This window comes from Helianthus annuus, chromosome 5, assembly GCF_002127325.2.
Source record: "Helianthus annuus cultivar XRQ/B chromosome 5, HanXRQr2.0-SUNRISE, whole genome shotgun sequence".
Classification (NCBI taxonomy): domain Eukaryota; kingdom Viridiplantae; phylum Streptophyta; class Magnoliopsida; order Asterales; family Asteraceae; genus Helianthus; species Helianthus annuus.
The window spans coordinates 115,585,516-115,602,948 of NC_035437.2; the positions used below are offsets into that span (position 1 = coordinate 115,585,516).

The 17,433-nt window shown below is 34.3% G+C and overlaps 1 protein-coding gene across 5 annotated transcripts; it reads left to right on the forward strand.

Moving 5' to 3' along the window:
* Positions 1 to 5,792: 5,792 nt before the first annotated feature.
* LOC110941139 (dual specificity tyrosine-phosphorylation-regulated kinase mbk-2) lies at positions 5,793 to 17,322 on the forward strand. 5 transcript variants are annotated; one of them, XM_022182761.2, is made up of 9 exons: positions 5,793 to 6,029; positions 7,508 to 8,192; positions 11,307 to 12,201; positions 12,742 to 13,021; positions 14,265 to 14,372; positions 15,028 to 15,306; positions 15,957 to 16,100; positions 16,184 to 16,242; positions 16,842 to 16,976. In XM_022182761.2, exons 2-8 carry the CDS (start codon positions 7,544 to 7,546, stop codon positions 16,208 to 16,210), a joined length of 2,382 nt encoding a protein of 793 aa, XP_022038453.1. In that variant the 5' UTR covers positions 5,793 to 6,029; positions 7,508 to 7,543; the 3' UTR covers positions 16,211 to 16,242; positions 16,842 to 16,976. The 5 variants fall into 5 exon arrangements, with proteins under 5 accessions (XP_022038453.1, XP_022038451.1, XP_022038452.1 ...); XM_022182759.2 differs by lacking the exon at positions 16,184 to 16,242 and having other exon boundaries at positions 16,842 to 17,322; XM_022182760.2 differs by lacking the exon at positions 16,184 to 16,242 and having other exon boundaries at positions 5,812 to 6,029; positions 7,514 to 8,192; positions 16,842 to 17,322.
* Positions 17,323 to 17,433: the final 111 nt, after the last annotated feature.

A 17,433-nucleotide genomic window follows, 5' to 3' on the forward strand; every position in this document is an offset into this window, starting at 1 on the left:
TAAAATAACATAATCTGGTCGGAATGGAGCAACAAGGCTCTCCAACACAAGAAAGTCGTCGTTCAACAAAAAAAACTTTATCTTACTAGTCTTTAAAACATGCAGGAGAAATATAAAAAAAATACAAAATGTGACCACAAATTCGAGCTCAATAAAAATGAGATTCAAAATGTATAAACATAATTATTTAAAAGAAAACTAGTTTTGTTATTATTACATAAAATACACGAAATTATAGTATGTTATTTTTCATAGAAATGCCAAAAAGATTATAAAAGAAAGCATAAAAAGTTATAAAGTTGAAAAAGGACAATCTAAAAATGCCTAAGTTTTTTTTTTTTTTTTTTTTTTTTTTTAGAAGGCCAAAGGGTCGTGTAAGTAACAAAATAAAAGAACTATGTTAATATTGTTTACAAATATTTTTTTTATTAAAAACGTTGTATCTGTATAATTAATTATATGAATGTTACCAAAGTAATAAACAAACGATAAAATCATTGTTGTAGAAGAACTTAAGATACGAGTAAACCTATTTCAAATCAAGTTAAAAGAATAGTCTATATTTGATAATTACATTTTGTTACTGGGGAAAAGATCAAATATGAAGTTAATTTTGGCTAGAAAGGATAGGAAGCCATAGGATTATGACATGTGGCAAATTTTAAAATAAAGAGAAAGAGTATTTTAGTCAATCTCATCATTTCTTCTTCCTCCTTCTCCACAGTTACTTCAAAACCCACCATTTTCAAAACCCACCATCTCCAACCTTTTCTTCACTTACTATCTCAATAATCACTACATTATAATGTGATTTTCGTCATCAATCAATGATTCAACCACCCGATCAACGTGTTCTTCAGTTTTTTTCGAAGAAAACCCAGATAATCACTCGATTTGTTTGATTTAATCGCTGATAAGTGTTTCTATCATTCAAATTTCGTCAATTGATGAAGAAACGGGCTTCGATCCATGTAAGAAATTCTTTAATTTCATTTTCACGATCTGGGTTTTTATTTAGTTATTGCGTTTTACGATCTTGACGGGGTCCGGGGGCGGCAGCCCCTGACGGGGTCCAAGGGGCAGAGCCCCTGGCTGGGGTTGAGCTGCTTTTCCAGAAATTGTTGTACTAAAAACGCATCAGAAAAATTAATTTTCCAGAAATTGTTGTACTAAAAACGCATCAGAAAAATTAATTTTCCAGAAATTGGCTCATTTCGAAGACAGTAATTCGTAGACAATTCAGACAGTTCACAGACAATTCAAAAACAGTTCACAAACAGTTTTATGTGTCAATTGCGTTTTAGAAATAAGAGAGTTTTATGTGTTTTCTGGCTATTGCGTTTTAGAAAAAATACATTTTTAAGTATCTTTAGTCATTGCGTTTTAGGTAAAACACATTTTTGAAGTGTTTTTAGTCATTGCGTTTTAGGTAAAACACATTTTTAGGTGTTTTCAGTCCATTGCGTTTTACAGAAAACACTTTCTTTTGTTTTTTTAGGTCATTGCGTTTTAGAAATGAGACATTTTTAAGTGTTTTCTGGCCATTGCGTTTTACAAATAAAACATTTCTTTGTGTTTTCTGGCCATTGCGTTTTACAAATAAGATATTTCTTTGTGTTTTTTATGCATTGCGTTTTAGGTAAAACACTTTTTTATGTGTTTTCAGTCCATTGCGTTTTAGAAATAACACATTTCTTTGTGTTTTCTGGCCATTGCGTTTTACAAATAAATCATTTCTTTGTGTTTTTGGTGCATTGCGTTTTAGAAAAATGTCATTTTTTAGGTTTTTTTTTTTCATTGCGTTTTACGTAACTGGTGGTTTTTCTATTGCGTTTTACACAACTGGGTTAAATTTTTTTTTTTTAAATATAGCAATAGTATACTCGTTTTAAAGATAAAAAAACACTCGTTTTTTTGGTGCAATTTTTATAAAAAATAATGTCGTATGAAAGAGATATTAACGTTTAAAAAATGAGGGGGAATTGGAGGAGAGAGAAACTATTGGCTTTGATTGACTAGAATGCCCTTGAACAAACTCACGCGCCTTTTTTCTTCCTTTCAATTTCTCTGATTTAATCTTAGCCCTTGATTAACTTAATGGATGGTCAAGATCACTTCCTAGCCTTCCTAGCCAAATAAACCTCCTATTGTATCTCCACCCTTGTTACGGTTAACACATAACTCATAAATCATTTGTTAAATATGGACTTAAGACAAGAATAATACTGATATTAATGATAAAATCATATATAAATATGAGAAGAAGAAATAAAGATAAGTTATATGTAAAATTACGATGGGAATAGAATACATCCATGTTTAGCAGTTTAGGTCTGCCAATCATTTTGTTTCATTTAATTTTAGTATATGTGATGATTGAAATTTGAAAGCTATAAACTATATGTATAAATTCGAAAATCATGTGACACGTTATACAATAATTTGCTGTCAAACAGAAATTTGGGACCATAACAACTTATCAAAAAAATCTTATTTCTTACAGGATCTTCTAACAATAAAATACGAGTAGACCTAAGTTGTATTACTTTTTATGTTTTATCCGCATTGTAATATATTTATATTTATATTTATATTATTGAACATCTATATCTATCTATACTATATAATAAAAGAAACATGTTTTAAGACACTTGTCATTTTCTCATTTAATTGATTAAATTTATTATTAATAATAAAAATAATAATATTTAGTAAAAAGCAATTTAATATTTGCTTTTTAAATGTTCAGATAAATAATTTTATAATAATAAGCGTAGATATAATACATATCTATGCAAGTATATACATACAGGGGGCTGCTAGAATGAGAACCACCCCGAGTTGTAAGAACCGCGAGAACTACACCCCACGGAGCGCCGTTCGCCATGATTTTTTTTTTACAAGTAGATGTGTGTATTATAAAAACAGCCGTAAAAAATCATGGCGAACGACGCTCCGTGGGGTGTAGTTTTTTACACCACAAGTTTGGGTGTTTTTAATTTTTTTTCTTTTTTCTTTTTTTTTCACCAAACTTGTGGTGTAAAAAACTACACCCTACGGAGCGCCGTTCGCCATGATTTTTTACGGCCGTGTTTATAATATACACATCTACTTGTAAAAAAAAATCATGGCGAACGGCGCTCCGTGGGGTGTAGTTTTCGCGGTTCTTACAACTCGAGATGGTTCTCATTCTAGCGGCTCCCTATACATGTATTTATTGAATACACGTAAATTTAGATTGCTTGTTGTTTTAGTTGATTTTAATGAAAACATACATATCCATCCATAGTATATAATAAAAGAAATCTGTTTTGTGATACTTGTCATTCTCTCATTTAATTGATTAAAATTATTAATAATACTAAGAATAATAATATTTAATCTAAATTAATACAAATTCTTATTATTAAAAATATTTAATCAAATCTAAAATCTAATCTAATACAAATTTTTATTATCAATAATATTTAATCAAATCTAATAAGGGTGTACGGGGCGTTCTCGGGGAAGGGGAGCGGTGACCCTTGTCCCCGATCGGGAACACCGCCGCCATCAACGCGGGGACCCGAATCGGGGGGGTCATCCGGTGTAGACTCACCGCATTATGTGCACGAGAATTGAGGAACGGTCATGAGCAACGGTCCGATTTAAAAAAAAAATCAATTTTTTAAAACATATATAAATAACCATCTCATTCACTCCATTTTTTTATACTCAAACCATATCATTCTCACACATTTTTTATACTCTCCAACCACACCCACTTCACTTTTTATTTTTTATACTCTCAAACCACACCCCCTTCACACCGAGCAATGGAGAACCAACCCCGCGAGGCCAAGAAAAAAACTAAGGGACGGGTCTCGAAACCGTCTCGTGGTGGTTCGAGCGGTGCAAGTGCTCAACCACAACCCCCTTTCGGATACACGGGTGGCCATGCGATTTCTAAAATTTTAATTTTCTAGTTTTAATGTAATTTTTATTTTCTAGTTTGAATGTGATTTTTATTTTCTAGTTTGAATGTATTTTTTTTAAATTTAATGAAATGTCTTTTATTTAATTTATAAACATGCATAATTTTACAAAATAAAAAAAAGAAAAAAAATCGAACTCACCTAAGAGGGGAGTGCCGCCATCAAAAAGGGGTGTTAGGGGAGTATTAGAGGGGAGTTGACGTGACACTATTTGGTTGGTTGGGCGTAAGAGAGGGGACTCACCTCTTAGGTGAGCACCCCTTACACCCTAAGAATTCATACGAATTCCAAAGTTGATATTAACTTTCAAATAATTAAAAAAAATTCGCCTAACATCACAAATGTTTCTGTTAAATTCGATTAATTAATTTGTTCAACAATCACTATTATCTTTATCATTCAGTACGGTTAACCGATTTATCATAATACAACCTCCCACCTATTCAATCATATGATTTTTCAATCTTATATTAACTAAATAAATAAAGATTAATATTCAATCTTATCATACTTTAAATATAAAAAAATCCGTTAGTTCAGATTAATATTCAATCTTATCCTACTTTAAATATAAAAAAATCCGTTAGTCTTTTTAAATATATTTTTTTTGTTATTTGGTATATAAAATCATATTTATTCAACCCATGTAATACACGGGGGGTTTTAAAAATATAACTTTTTTTATTATTTGGTAAACAATGTTACATTTATTCAACCCGTGTAATACAATGGTTTTAAAGATATAATTTTTTTTATTATTTGGTATATAATATTACATTTATTCAACCCGTACAATACATATGGTTCTTATAGATATAACTTATTTTATTATTTAATATATAAATTACATTTCTTCAACCCGTACAATAAAGGAAGCTTTTAAAAAGATAATGTTTTATTATTTGGTATATAAAATTCATTTATTCAACCCGTGTAATACACGGGGTTATAACCTAGTAGCAATATATAAGAGAAAATATTAAACAGATACATGTGAGAGCAAAACAAAATAACAAATCAAGGCTCATAAAAAGGAGATATAAAACTAAAACTAATTAACTATTTAAAATAAAATTCGTTTTGTTTTTTATGTTATAAAACGAACGAAATTAAAATATACTGTTATTAAAAGAAAGGTCAAAAAGATTATAATGAAAAGATAATTTATGCCCGATAAAGAATGAACTGGTTATTCCACGTGTTACAGTCATACGATCCTAAAATTTATTTTCTTGTTTCTCATAATTTGTTAATTACTTTAAAAAAGTTAACATCAATCATATCTTATCTTAAAATGCGCTTTTTAATTTTGTAAATCGTCATTGCTAATCATGTAATATCTCATTTATTCAATTCATTCAATTATTGCAATATTATTAAATAAAAAAAAGGTTGTTTTAAGTTTAATAACACCAATCTACTCTCACGCTCCTTAACTACACGTAGGCGTCACATCTACTACTTGACCCTCTTTCACTTCATCTCAGATCAAGGAAATAGTTTAACTCTCGTTAACGCCCCTTAAATTAATTAAAACACACACAATATATAGCATATTGTGTGTGCAAATTTTCCAATGCTTGATTCCTATTCTTTCTCTCTCTTTGTTAACTCCTTAACATGTGAAGCTTTTAACGCTCCTTAACGTCCCCCAGAAACGATGTGTCAGGTGTTAACGGATGTCAACTATGATTAACGCTTATGGTACCAGAAGGCCTAATAAGCCAAAACAAGTAATTATTAGAAACAAGTGGTAAAGTTAAGGAGGGTTTAAACAGCATCCTGCATATAAGCAAGGGTGCAAAGTGAAACAACAACATTCCACTTTTGCGTTTGGTGAAACGAAGAAGAAATAAACCTCTGGCCACGTCATCATCTTCTTCATCCGCCATTGTTAAGCTCACACTACTACTACTACTACTTCATTCTCTAACTCAAAACCTCAAATTCGAGCCTTCACTCACGCATTTCACTTTCATATCCCGCGGCAGCAGCAACAACAACAAGATCTGCACAGAAACCCTACCCTTCGCCTCATTCCGTATGCCTATTTAGGTAAAATTAACGATTCTCTACTGATCGTATTTTTTGTTTTGTTGTATGCAAAGTGTGGAATAACTCACTGAAATTTGCATTTAACAATGTTGTTGAAACCTGCATTTGAGTTTGAAAAGGTATTAAGTTATAGAGTTGCTGAATCATGTATTCTCAAGTTATAACTGTTCTTAGGTAGTAATGTTAGGATTAAGGTAAAATTTATGCTTTCGGATTGCATAAGCTTGGTTTGTTGTATGTAACAATGTAAATTGTGGAATAACTCACTAACTCATGTACTGTCAGGTTCTATATATTTTTAGGGCAGTTTTTGATAGTAATATTAGGATATAGGTAAAATTTATGATTCTCTACCGTTGGTTATGTTGTCAAAGACGCAAGGCGCAGGCGAGGCGCATCAGCATCGCCCGGGCCCGCGTGAGAACTAGTACGTCCCGCAGACACGAATGCAGCTCCGAAAACCGGGGCCCGTGTGAGACAGTTTTTGCACGCACTCGGATTTGTTTTTAATGGTCATTGGTGCTGTGTTTTTCTAAAACTTTTAAACTGCGCCCGACCACCATTTTTTCAAAAAAAGCCCATTTTTGCACCTAGGCTACCACCAGGCGCTATAGGCTCGCCTCGCTGCTTGCGCTTTTGACAACTATGACCGTTGGTAATGCATAAGTTTGTTTGTTGTATGTAATTATGTTAATTGTGGAATCACTCACCGGAAATTCTTATTGAGGCTCCTAAAAAGAAGTTATTGTGTCACGTTTGAAATGAAGTTATTGTGTTCGTAATTCTGTAAATTACTTACTGAGGCTCCTAAAAAGAAGCTACACTTCGTTATCGATACCAGACCTAGTAATCTTGAAATGTAAATTTCGTCGGTTTTTATTAGGATTTGAATTCTGTTACGCCCTACTTGCGGTATGCCGTATGCGCATATAATGTATATATGTGTAGGCCACCGGGGGGCAAAAGTGAAAGTACACTAATTTTAACGTTATTTTACTATTTTCGTGAAAATAACGTTAAAAGCTGAGGGTGGTTAATCATGCATCATGTGGTGGCGTTGATAGCTAGAAGACAAAAGGGTACGTGCACAAATCGGTCTTTGTCCCGATTGCTGAGTGTTATGTGCCTTATGTCCAAGGCTTGATGCAAAACTACTATCGAGCCGGGGGTCTCACTGGAAGCAGCCTCTCTATTCCTACGGGGTAGAGGTAAGGCTGTCTACATCTTACCCTCCTCAGGCCCTATCTTTGCTTTGCTATTGGTGGGATTTATTGAGTATGATGATGATGATGAATTCTGTTTGCATCAATTGTTTTTGTGGTTTTATGTTTTTGGAGTTAAAACTTCCAGCTGATACTTGTTGAAACCTGCATTTGAGTTTGAAAAGGTATTGATTTATAGAATTGCTAGATCTTGTGTTGTCAAGTTACATTTGTTTCTAGGGGAAGTTTCTTATAATAAATAATATTAACTATTAGGTTCAGTTCTTCTGGTGTATCTATATCAGTTCAGATATGGAAGATTCAAGCTCGGTCAATGTAATACTTGAATTTCTGAAGAGTAATAAGTTCGACACAGCTGAGGCTGCACGACGTAACGTGATCGGTAATCGGACCGATTTAAACGGATTTATGCAAGATCTACGGCTTGAACTAGGAAAAAGTTCTCAAATAAGTGACGAAGCATCGAAAGAAGCTTTTATTGTGAAAGTAATGGAAAACGGGACTGCAAGAAATGGATCAGATAGTAAATTCAAAAATGTCGCCTTTGTCAACGAGAAAAATAGGTCGCCTAATATTTCAGATGAAACTATGCTTGATTTATATTCAAGAAATTTTAGTTCCAGTAACGGGTCAGTTGATCTGTACCAAAATAATGCCTCTACTAAATCAAATAATGCATCATACCTTGCAACAACTGAGCGAAATAATGCGTTAAAATCTTTAAGTTGTTTAGCGTTTCCAGTGATCTTAGAGAAACATACGGAAGAGTTACCTAGATTGCCACCTGTTAAACTCAAATCTGATGACAAATTATCAAGTATAACATGGGAAGAAAAGTATCAACGCGGTGGGCCCGGTTCGAAGCCTGTTAACGTTGACAGTACTTATTTTATTGGATCGTTTCTTGATGTTCCTATTGGCCAAGAAATAAGCTCTTCAGGTCAGTAGTATACTAGTATTTAGTATATACAGTTGTTTATTTCAAATTGACAATTTTTAGTATACATAGTGATTATAGTGACTAAATTATGCATGTTCAACATGTACTCAAAACTTTGTTTGCAACTTTTATATGAATTCTATCTAGCTCCGTTACTTGCCTTTTCATCAAAAAGTAAATAAAAAACACATAAAATTATTAAATAGCCGCGTTTTTGTTACATTGTGCATGATAAGTTATCAAATTGATGAAAAATCAATCTATTTTGGCCTGTAAACGAACCGAACGTTCATGAACTGTTCGTGAACTTGTTCGGCGGGAAGTTCATTTATTTAATAAACAAAGAACATGAACAAAATTTTTTGTTCATTTAATTAAAAGAACGAACATGAACACACATGTTGTTCGTTCATTTATGTTTGTGAACATCGGTTTAAGTTCGTTCATATATGTTTGTTTATTTAAATGCGTTTATGTTTGTTCGTTTAATTTTAATAAATACATAAGTAGTTATATTTATATAAATGTAAACATAAAAGAGGTTTTCTAACTACTTATGTAAATATAACTAATTGATAATTGGGGTTTTTAGTATTAAAAACGTGTTTCCAATGGAACTGATCATTGTTAATCAATAATTTTTATAAAGAATCTACTTTATGTCCGTTTGTGTTTGGTCAGTTTATGGTCATTTGTCTTCGTTTACGTTTGTTCAATTATGTCCATTTGTGTTGTTTTATGTTTGTTAAATTATGTTCTTTTGAGTTTGTTTGTTTATGTTCTTGAACTGTTCGTTTAGGTTTTAGTTAAACTTGGTAATTGTATTGTGTATATTGTGATTAACAAAGATGATTACAGGAGGTATAAATAGAAAACATAATTACATAGCACACCCTCTAATAATAACTAATTGTCTATTTATCTAATATTCCCCCGCAAGCTAAGGCCGAGGTTCGACCTGTAGCTTGGACCTTAAAGTTAGAAACCGTTGAGAGGGTAACGCCTTGGTAAAGACATCAGCAATCTGATCCCGTGTAGATATAAATTGAACCACCAGCTGTTGTTGAGCAACCTTTTCGCGTACAAAGTGAAAGTCAATTTCAACATGCTTTGTTCTGGCATGAAACACTGGATTAGCAGATAAGTAGGTAGCTCCCAAGTTGTCACACCACAATGTAGGAGCAGTGGTGATAGGAACACACAATTCACGAAGAAGTTTCTCTAGCCAAGTCAGTTCAGCAACAGTGTCGGCCAACGCCTTGTATTCAGATTCTGTGGATGACCGAGAGACAGTCGCCTGTTTACGAGCAACCCAAGAAACAAGATTGTTACCTAGGTAAATGGCAAATCCCCCGGTGGAGCGACGGTCATCCGGACAGCCAGCCCAATCAGAATCAGAATATGCTGTAAGAGATGCATCGGTATAAGCTATGTTGTCAAAAGCGTGGTTGAGGCGTAGGAAAAAAAGGTAAAACAGAACAAATGACCATATTAAAAACGAAACCGAGTGCGTGCAAAAACTGGCTCACGCGGGCCCGGGTTTCCAAAGCTGCATTTGTGTCCGCAGGTTCAACCAAATTCAAGCTCAGAAACTCATTTTTGCACCCCCCCCCCCCCTTGCGCGGGTAGGACTTGTGGTAAAACATGTCATAAAGGTACAATGGAGTAGCAAAGGCTTTACCTTATAAATAACCACTAACATGTGGGACAAAGTATTTACCACCTTTTGAGACTTTTATTCACACACCCAAAACTTACAACATTAAGTACTAAACTTTTGCTGCTGACTATTAGCTACATGATCTTAAATGGCATGTATAATAGTTTTTTTTTTTTTAATTTTATATGTGGAATCTTATTTATTTTCAAAGCATAACATATTTTTTGTATTTTTTTTTCTCTATGTGCGCTTTTCTTAAAAAAGCCCACGCTTTTTTTGCGCCTTGCGCCTAGGCTCCGGGCGAGGCCGATGCGCCTCGCCTGCGCCTTGCGTCTTTGACAACATAGGGTATAAGCATGAAGTAACGAGGCAGATTTATGATGCAGTAAAAGACCAAAATCAGATGTGCCCCGAAGATATCGCAGTATCCGTTTAACAGCTGACCAATGATTAACCGTGGGAGAATGCATAAACTGGCAGACTTTGTTGACTGCAAATGTCAGATTTGGGCGAGATAACGTATGCTCATCCTTTCAACTATGCTCGTTCAAGGTAGGCGGATGATGCTTCATCACTTTTCAACTCGATTTTCAGCAGTTGTTGTTTGAGAGTAAATTCTCGGGAGATAGTGTTGGGTGAATAGGCTCGTTCAAGAGCCAACCAGAGTTCACGTGATGTGCTAGTGTGTTGAACATGACTGAAGGCAGATTCAGAGATAGTTGAAAGGATGCTCATAAGCATCGTTTGATAGCCATGTGGTGTGATTAGGGTTTGGCTGTGGTTCAGGTGGTGGTCGATCAGCAGCAGGGGAGGGTGGTTGAATAGTGGCTGGTGGACATGGGATTGTGCCATCCACATAGCCATAGAGATTGTTTGTAACCAAAAAGGGTTGAAGTATAGCCTTCCAATATCCATAATTTGTGGAAGAGAGTTTGAATGAGAATTTATGAGAGTTGTGGGTTGTTTTGGCAGCATCAAAGAATGGCTGTAAAAGGGCCATGTTGATCAGCGGACAGGTGGTGGTGGTCGGCTGGGTTGCGGTGGCAGATTAAGGTTGTGGGTGGCGGCAGATTAGGGTGGCAGGCTAGGGTTGTGGGTGGCGGCAGATTAGGGTGGCAGAGACAAGGCTCTGATACCAAGTTAAACTTGGTAATTGTATTGTGTATATTGTGATTAACAAAGATGATTACAGGAAGTATAAATAGAAAACATAATTACATAGCACACCCTCTAATAATAACTAATTGTCTATTTATCTAATAGTTTTAAATGAGCGAACATAAATGAACACGAACATCTCCATTTTCTTAATGAACGAACATGAACAAAAAAATGTGTTCGATTACATGTCCGTGTTCGTGTTCGGTTAAAGTTAAATAAATGAACACGAACATGCCTCCATTTGTGTTCGTCCGGTTCGTTTACATGTCTAAATCTAATCCTTGATGACTTAGGTGGAAAAAGACTTGCAGGAGGCAATTGGTTCTCTGTAAGTCAAGGAATTACCGAGGACACTTCTGATTTAGTATCCGGTTTTGCAACAATCGGTGACAGTTTAAGTGAATCTTTCGATTACCCAAATGATTACTGGGATTCTGATGAATATGACGACGATGATGATGTCGGGTATATGAGACAACCTATTGAAGATGAAACCTGGTTTTTAGCTCATGAAATTGACTACCCAAGTGATACCGAAAAGAAAACCGACCCAGAAGAAAAAATCCTCCAAAAAAACGATGACGATGATCTTTCGTTTGCGGATGAGGATTCTTATTTATCCGGTGACCAATATTTTCATTCAAAAAACGTGGGTCCCGTCACTCGTTCGGGTGAGAGGATTGATCAATATGATAGGCCCCATTTGGATGACCTTTGTGTAGATGAGGAACAACGTGGTTCGGTAACATCGGTGCGATCTATTGGTGTGGGGATCAACAGTGATATGGCGGATTTTGGTAGCGAGAGGGAGTTGGATGGTATTTCGTCGCATGATTCTGAAAACAAATACGTTGACCGAAACACGAAGGTCAAAATCAGCAAAGCCACAAGTTCAGGAAAATCGACAAAAAACGTGAGTGATGATAAACTGCTGACCGGTGGTAATAATGAAGACGATGTAGACGGTTTACAAATGGCAGATTCCAGCCCGTCCACTCTGTCGAATAACGGTTATGCTGACTGGGCGTGCCAGGTGGACCAGAAAGTTGGCATTTTACGAGAAGATGTACCAGGGGGTTCACTGGAGGATGAAGAGGCTGCTGCTGTTCAAGAGCAAGTGAACCAAATAAAAGCTCAAGAGGGGGAATATGAAACGTTTAATCTAAAAATTTTGCACAGAAAAAACAGGTATGGCTGTAGCTTGTAATGATGTTAATCGTATGCTAATTATATTGTCTTTTATCTCTATCTTGTAAGTCGTAATGGCAAGAGTTTTTGGTTTACATAATGAAGAAAATATCACATAGTTTTTTTAGTAAAGTGTCATTTTCATCCCTGAGGTTTGGCCACTTTTGCAACTTTCGTCCAAAGGTTTGTTTTTTCGCATCTGGATCCAAAAGGTTTGAAATCTTGCCATTTTCATCCGACTCGTTAACTCCATTCATTTTTTTCACGTTAAGCTGGGGTCTAAATTCGTTACAAAGTGCAAACCACAGGGACCACCCACACCCGTGTACTTTTGAAAAGCTAGGGACCAGATCCAAAATTTTGGTAAACCACATGGACCATGTGTGTACTTTATTCAATATAAATTCTGCATTATGTTGAATTGAGTTTTCTGCCAAACATGAAGAAGTAGAACCATGCTATATCTACAATTATATGTTAAACTGGTTAATATATGTTTTGATAATGTATACAAATTTTGTTGTTCTACTTGTTTCTCAGAACTGGCTTCGAGGAGGACAAAAATTTCAATGTTGTTTTAAACTCTGTGATCGGTGGTCGGTATCAAGTGACCGAGTATCTTGGGTCTGCTGCATTCAGCAAAGCTGTTCAAGCACATGACCTTCACACTGGCATGGATGTGTGTGTGAAAATAATAAAAAATAATAAAGATTTTTTTGATCAGAGCCTTGATGAGATAAAGCTTCTAAAATTTATCAACAAACATGATCCTGGTGACAAATATCATCTGCTCAGACTCTATGATTACTTTTATTACCGAGTAAGTGATCCTTATTTCGAACTTTGTTAGTTTTTTGAGTTGATTATGTTTTAGAACTTTTAGGCAAGAAAATAGGTTCAGATTTCCATATGTACACATATACATACATACGTATTACGTATAGGGATCCTAAGAGAAGCACATGCTGATTGAGAAATGTGAGAAACATTCTGGACCACACATTTTTTTTCTCTAAGCCATTTTTTACTGCTAATGCACCTTTTTAAGGTTTTTTTTGGAATTATACACGTGTATATTGTCAATTTTTAATTATACACATCTATTTATTATCACTTTTTAAATTATACATTTGTGTATATTATCAAACATATATGTACGATACTTATTTTCCAATTTTAAACACGTATTTACACATATGTACTCTAGGAAAAACATGTTCAGAACCATAATCTTCCTTTATATACATATATGAACATTATCAAAGTACCAAACATAGATGTACAATGCTTATTTTTCAATTTTAAACACGTATATGCACATATGTATAATTAAAAATTGACAATATACGCATGTGTATAGTTAAAAAAAACTAACAGAAAAAGGGCTATTTAGCAAAAAAAAAAAAATTGCATTTTCACTTGGGAAAAATGTGTGGTCCAGAATGTTTCTCAGTTCTCACGTTTCTCAATTAGTCTAGTGCTTCTCATGTGGTCCGAATCCTACATACATATATATATGTATGTATGTGTATGTATGTATCCTTTTCATAATAAAATTAAATCAGCTACTTATAAATTATAATAGCCTATTTCTTTGAAAAAAACAAATAAAAAAATATGCACAGTGATGATTTACAATAGCAATGATGTTTTCATATGATCAAGTGAACTAGACTGTTATAAGAAACTGATTTATTATATTTACCAGGAAACGAGTGCTTATGACATTTTTAGTGTTTTGAAAAGGTAAGCGTGATATCATGAAATTTAGAAGCATATACATGAAATTTTAACTTCTAGAAGGATATATATGAAATTAACCCGCAAAATGAGTGATAATTCCTAGTGTACTTTATCTTACACATCTGATTATTAAGATTTTATGACGCGGCTTGATGATTGATATGTTTTAGTTCAAAAGAACCGTTTGTTTTTTCTTTCATTTAGTAGGACTTTTTGCATCCATATGTTTCTTATGTGTTCAGAACATTATTTAATTTGCCTTTGCGTCTTAACTTGCATATAATAATATTATCATTTATTCATTGCTTATATACTTCCAGGAGCATTTGTTAATTGTTTGTGAACTTCTGAAAGCAAACTTATATGAATTTCATAAGTTCAATAGAGAATCTGGAGGAGAGGTTTATTTCACAATGCCAAGATTGCAGGTATGTTGGCACCCATTAGAAAAATTATATATTTACAATATTAATCTGTTTTTATTTTTAATCTTCATAATGTGATTTAGAAAGCTATACGCATACAAAAACACCATCTGGGTACTCGTTTAATGTACGAGGGTGTTGGTTTTGGCAGTTTGTTGGTGTAACGGTTTGGTTTTGGCGGTTTGTCAGTTTAACGGTTCGGTACGATTTGGAACTATGGTACGGCTGTGATTGTGAAAACTGAACCGGCCATTTAATCTTTATTATTTGTATAAATTTGTTTTCATTTTTGGATTATGTAGTTATATATATGTATTATAAACATGAACCATCATTCTCATTTAAAAATTTAAAACTATCTAATGTTTTAAAAAAATAAAAGTTTGTTCAAACCACCAAAACTGAACCATTAAACCACCAAACCAGCCAGTCCGGCTGACCCGCTCAACCCGACCGTTTTAGTTTGTCGTTCCCTGAAACTGTAGTTAGTGGTTTGCCAGAGTACAAACCAAACACCACCCAGTTATTTTAATTTTCCTTGTTAGAGATGGAAAAAAAGCATAAATTAAAATGTCAAAAATCTAAATTATCCTTGTGAGAAAGAAACTGATATAAGAAACATTTACATTGCTTTATAATTTAATTATTTATGTTGCAGTCAATAACCATCCAGTGCTTAGAGGCGCTTGAGTTTTTGCACGGGCTTGGGCTTATACATTGTGATCTGAAGCCCGAAAACATTTTGGTGAAAAGCTACAGTAGATGTGAAGTGAAGGTGATTGATTTGGGAAGTAGCTGTTTTGAAACTGATCATCTTTGCTCCTATGTTCAATCTAGATCATATCGAGCACCAGAGGTTATTTTAGGCCTTCCGTACGATAAAAAGATTGACATTTGGTCCCTTGGTTGCATCTTGGCTGAACTCTGTACCGGAAATGTGAGTTATCGTTATCAAGTAACAAACAACTATATGTGTAAAAATGGACGGGTCCGGATTTGATGGGTTGTGTAGCTAGTCAAGTTGGGTAATTTCTTGGTACGGGTCGAAACGAAGTGGGTTGACCCAAAACACTTTTTGTCCAACCTCATTAAATTTTGTAATACATAATTAGTGTGTTAGATATAACTAGCGGGTTACCATCCACCCTCCGCAGCAGGTTCGAAACGTAGATAAAAATAACCAAATCGTGAGAATTAAAGTTGTTTGATGTTTTAGTTAAGGGCTAAACATGTCATTATCAAAGTTGAGGGGTCGTTATTAAAGTTGAGGGGCTAAACATGTCATTATTAAAGTAGAGGGGCTAAACATGTCGTTATCAAAGTTGAGGAGCTAAAGTTGTTTATTATTAAAGTTGAGGGGCTAGACATGTCACAATTAAAGTTGAGGGGCTAAAGTTGGTTGATGGGACAAAATTACATATTTATAGTATATAGAATAACAGAATTAATAATCTGGTTTTCTCAGCAAGATGTTTTATCTATAGTTACTGTGGTAAATACAATTATAAAAACTATATCATTACAATAAACTTTCATCATGATTATGATGTGTTGCATTGCATGAAATTAACGTTTCTTGTGTTGTAGGTTCTCTTCCAGAACGATTCTCCGGCTACTTTACTTGCCCGAGTGATCGGAGTTATTAGTCCGATTGGTCAAGATATGCTTGCCAAAGGACGAGATACATACAAATATTTTTCCAAAAATCACATGCTTTACGAGCGTAACCAGGTACGCATTTATTTGTCTCGTTTGTTATAAGTTCTAAAGTCGGTTTCTTTTCTTTGTGTATTTGATTTTTACATTTTTATTAGAGGTGGCAAGATAGGCGGGTTGCATAACAGGTCAAAATGGATTCAAGCTTAGAAATTAGGTTGACCTGAAACACTCTTACTACTTTAATTTTCTAATATAAAATGAGTTTTTAAAAATGATTGCAGATGCAAGAGTAAACTACAATAATGGTCCCTATGGTTTATCAAAATTTTGGATTTGGTCCCTAGCTTTCCAAAAGTACACAGATGGTCCTTGTGGTTTGCACTTTATAACGCATCTAGTCTTCAAATTTTTCCAAAAGTACATGGATGGTCCCTGTGGTTTAAACTTTGTAACGCACCTGGACATGCTAAAACCTTTAGACTTGTTGGTTGGGGACTAAATACGTTACAAAGTGCAAACCACAGGGACCATCTGTGTACTTTTAGAAAGCTAGGGACCAGATCCAGAATTTGGGTAAACCACAGGGACCATTTGTGCACTTCACTCCAAATACAAATATTACAGCAATAATAAAAATCTTTAAAGTTCGAATACCTATATTATTTTATTTTACCTGCTTGAGATAAAACACAACCCAACCCAAATCAAAGCGACGTGTTGATAAGTAAACGGGTTTAAACTGCCACATCTGTATATTTTTCCCAAAATATTTTTCCCTTGGTTTATATTAATTACAGCTTCGTTTTTCTTCAGGATACAAACAGATTAGAGTACTTGATTCCGAAAAAAACATCGCTAAGGCATCGTTTACCCATGGGGGATGAAGGATTCATAGATTTTGTCTCTTATTTGCTTGAAATTAATCCGAAAAAACGCCCTTCAGCCACAAAAGCTTTAAAACACCCATGGTTATCATACCCGTATGAACCGATATCATCATGAAAGAACCACATGCCCTTCATCGTCTGGCTTTCGGGTTGTATTTATATGTTTGTGTGACCACAAGTGTGATGTTTTGAAGGACTTTGCATCTTTAGGGTTTTAATCACCTGTACATATCATTATGCTACTAATACTATGTGTTTAGAACTTTAGGGGTTATTTTGGTAATAGTTAGTGAAACAACATTTTAGCCAAATTTTGGACGGTTTACAGTTTGGAACTTGAAACCAACTGTGTGAACAAACCTGACCATTTAACATTTATTATTTATATATATATTTTTTTTGTTTAAGGAATATGAAGTTATGTATATTTATTATATTCATATGCTATTCTTATCACTTAAAAAACTAATACGAAATTATTCTTATGAAAAATTAATAATAATATGTCCAAAACCGGT

What these genes read in the sequence shown, in the direction of transcription:
- LOC110941139 (XM_022182759.2), top strand. Translation starts at nt 7,544, where the DNA reads ATGGAAGATTCAAGCTCGGTCAATGTAATACTTGAATTTCTGAAGAGT. An exon ending in CTGAACTCTGTACCGGAAAT is followed by an intron (nt 15,307 to 15,956) that starts GTGAGTTATCGT and finishes CTTGTGTTGTAG; the next exon opens with GTTCTCTTCCAGAACGATTC. An exon ending in TGCTTTACGAGCGTAACCAG is followed by an intron (nt 16,101 to 16,841) that starts GTACGCATTTAT and finishes GTTTTTCTTCAG; the next exon opens with GATACAAACAGATTAGAGTA.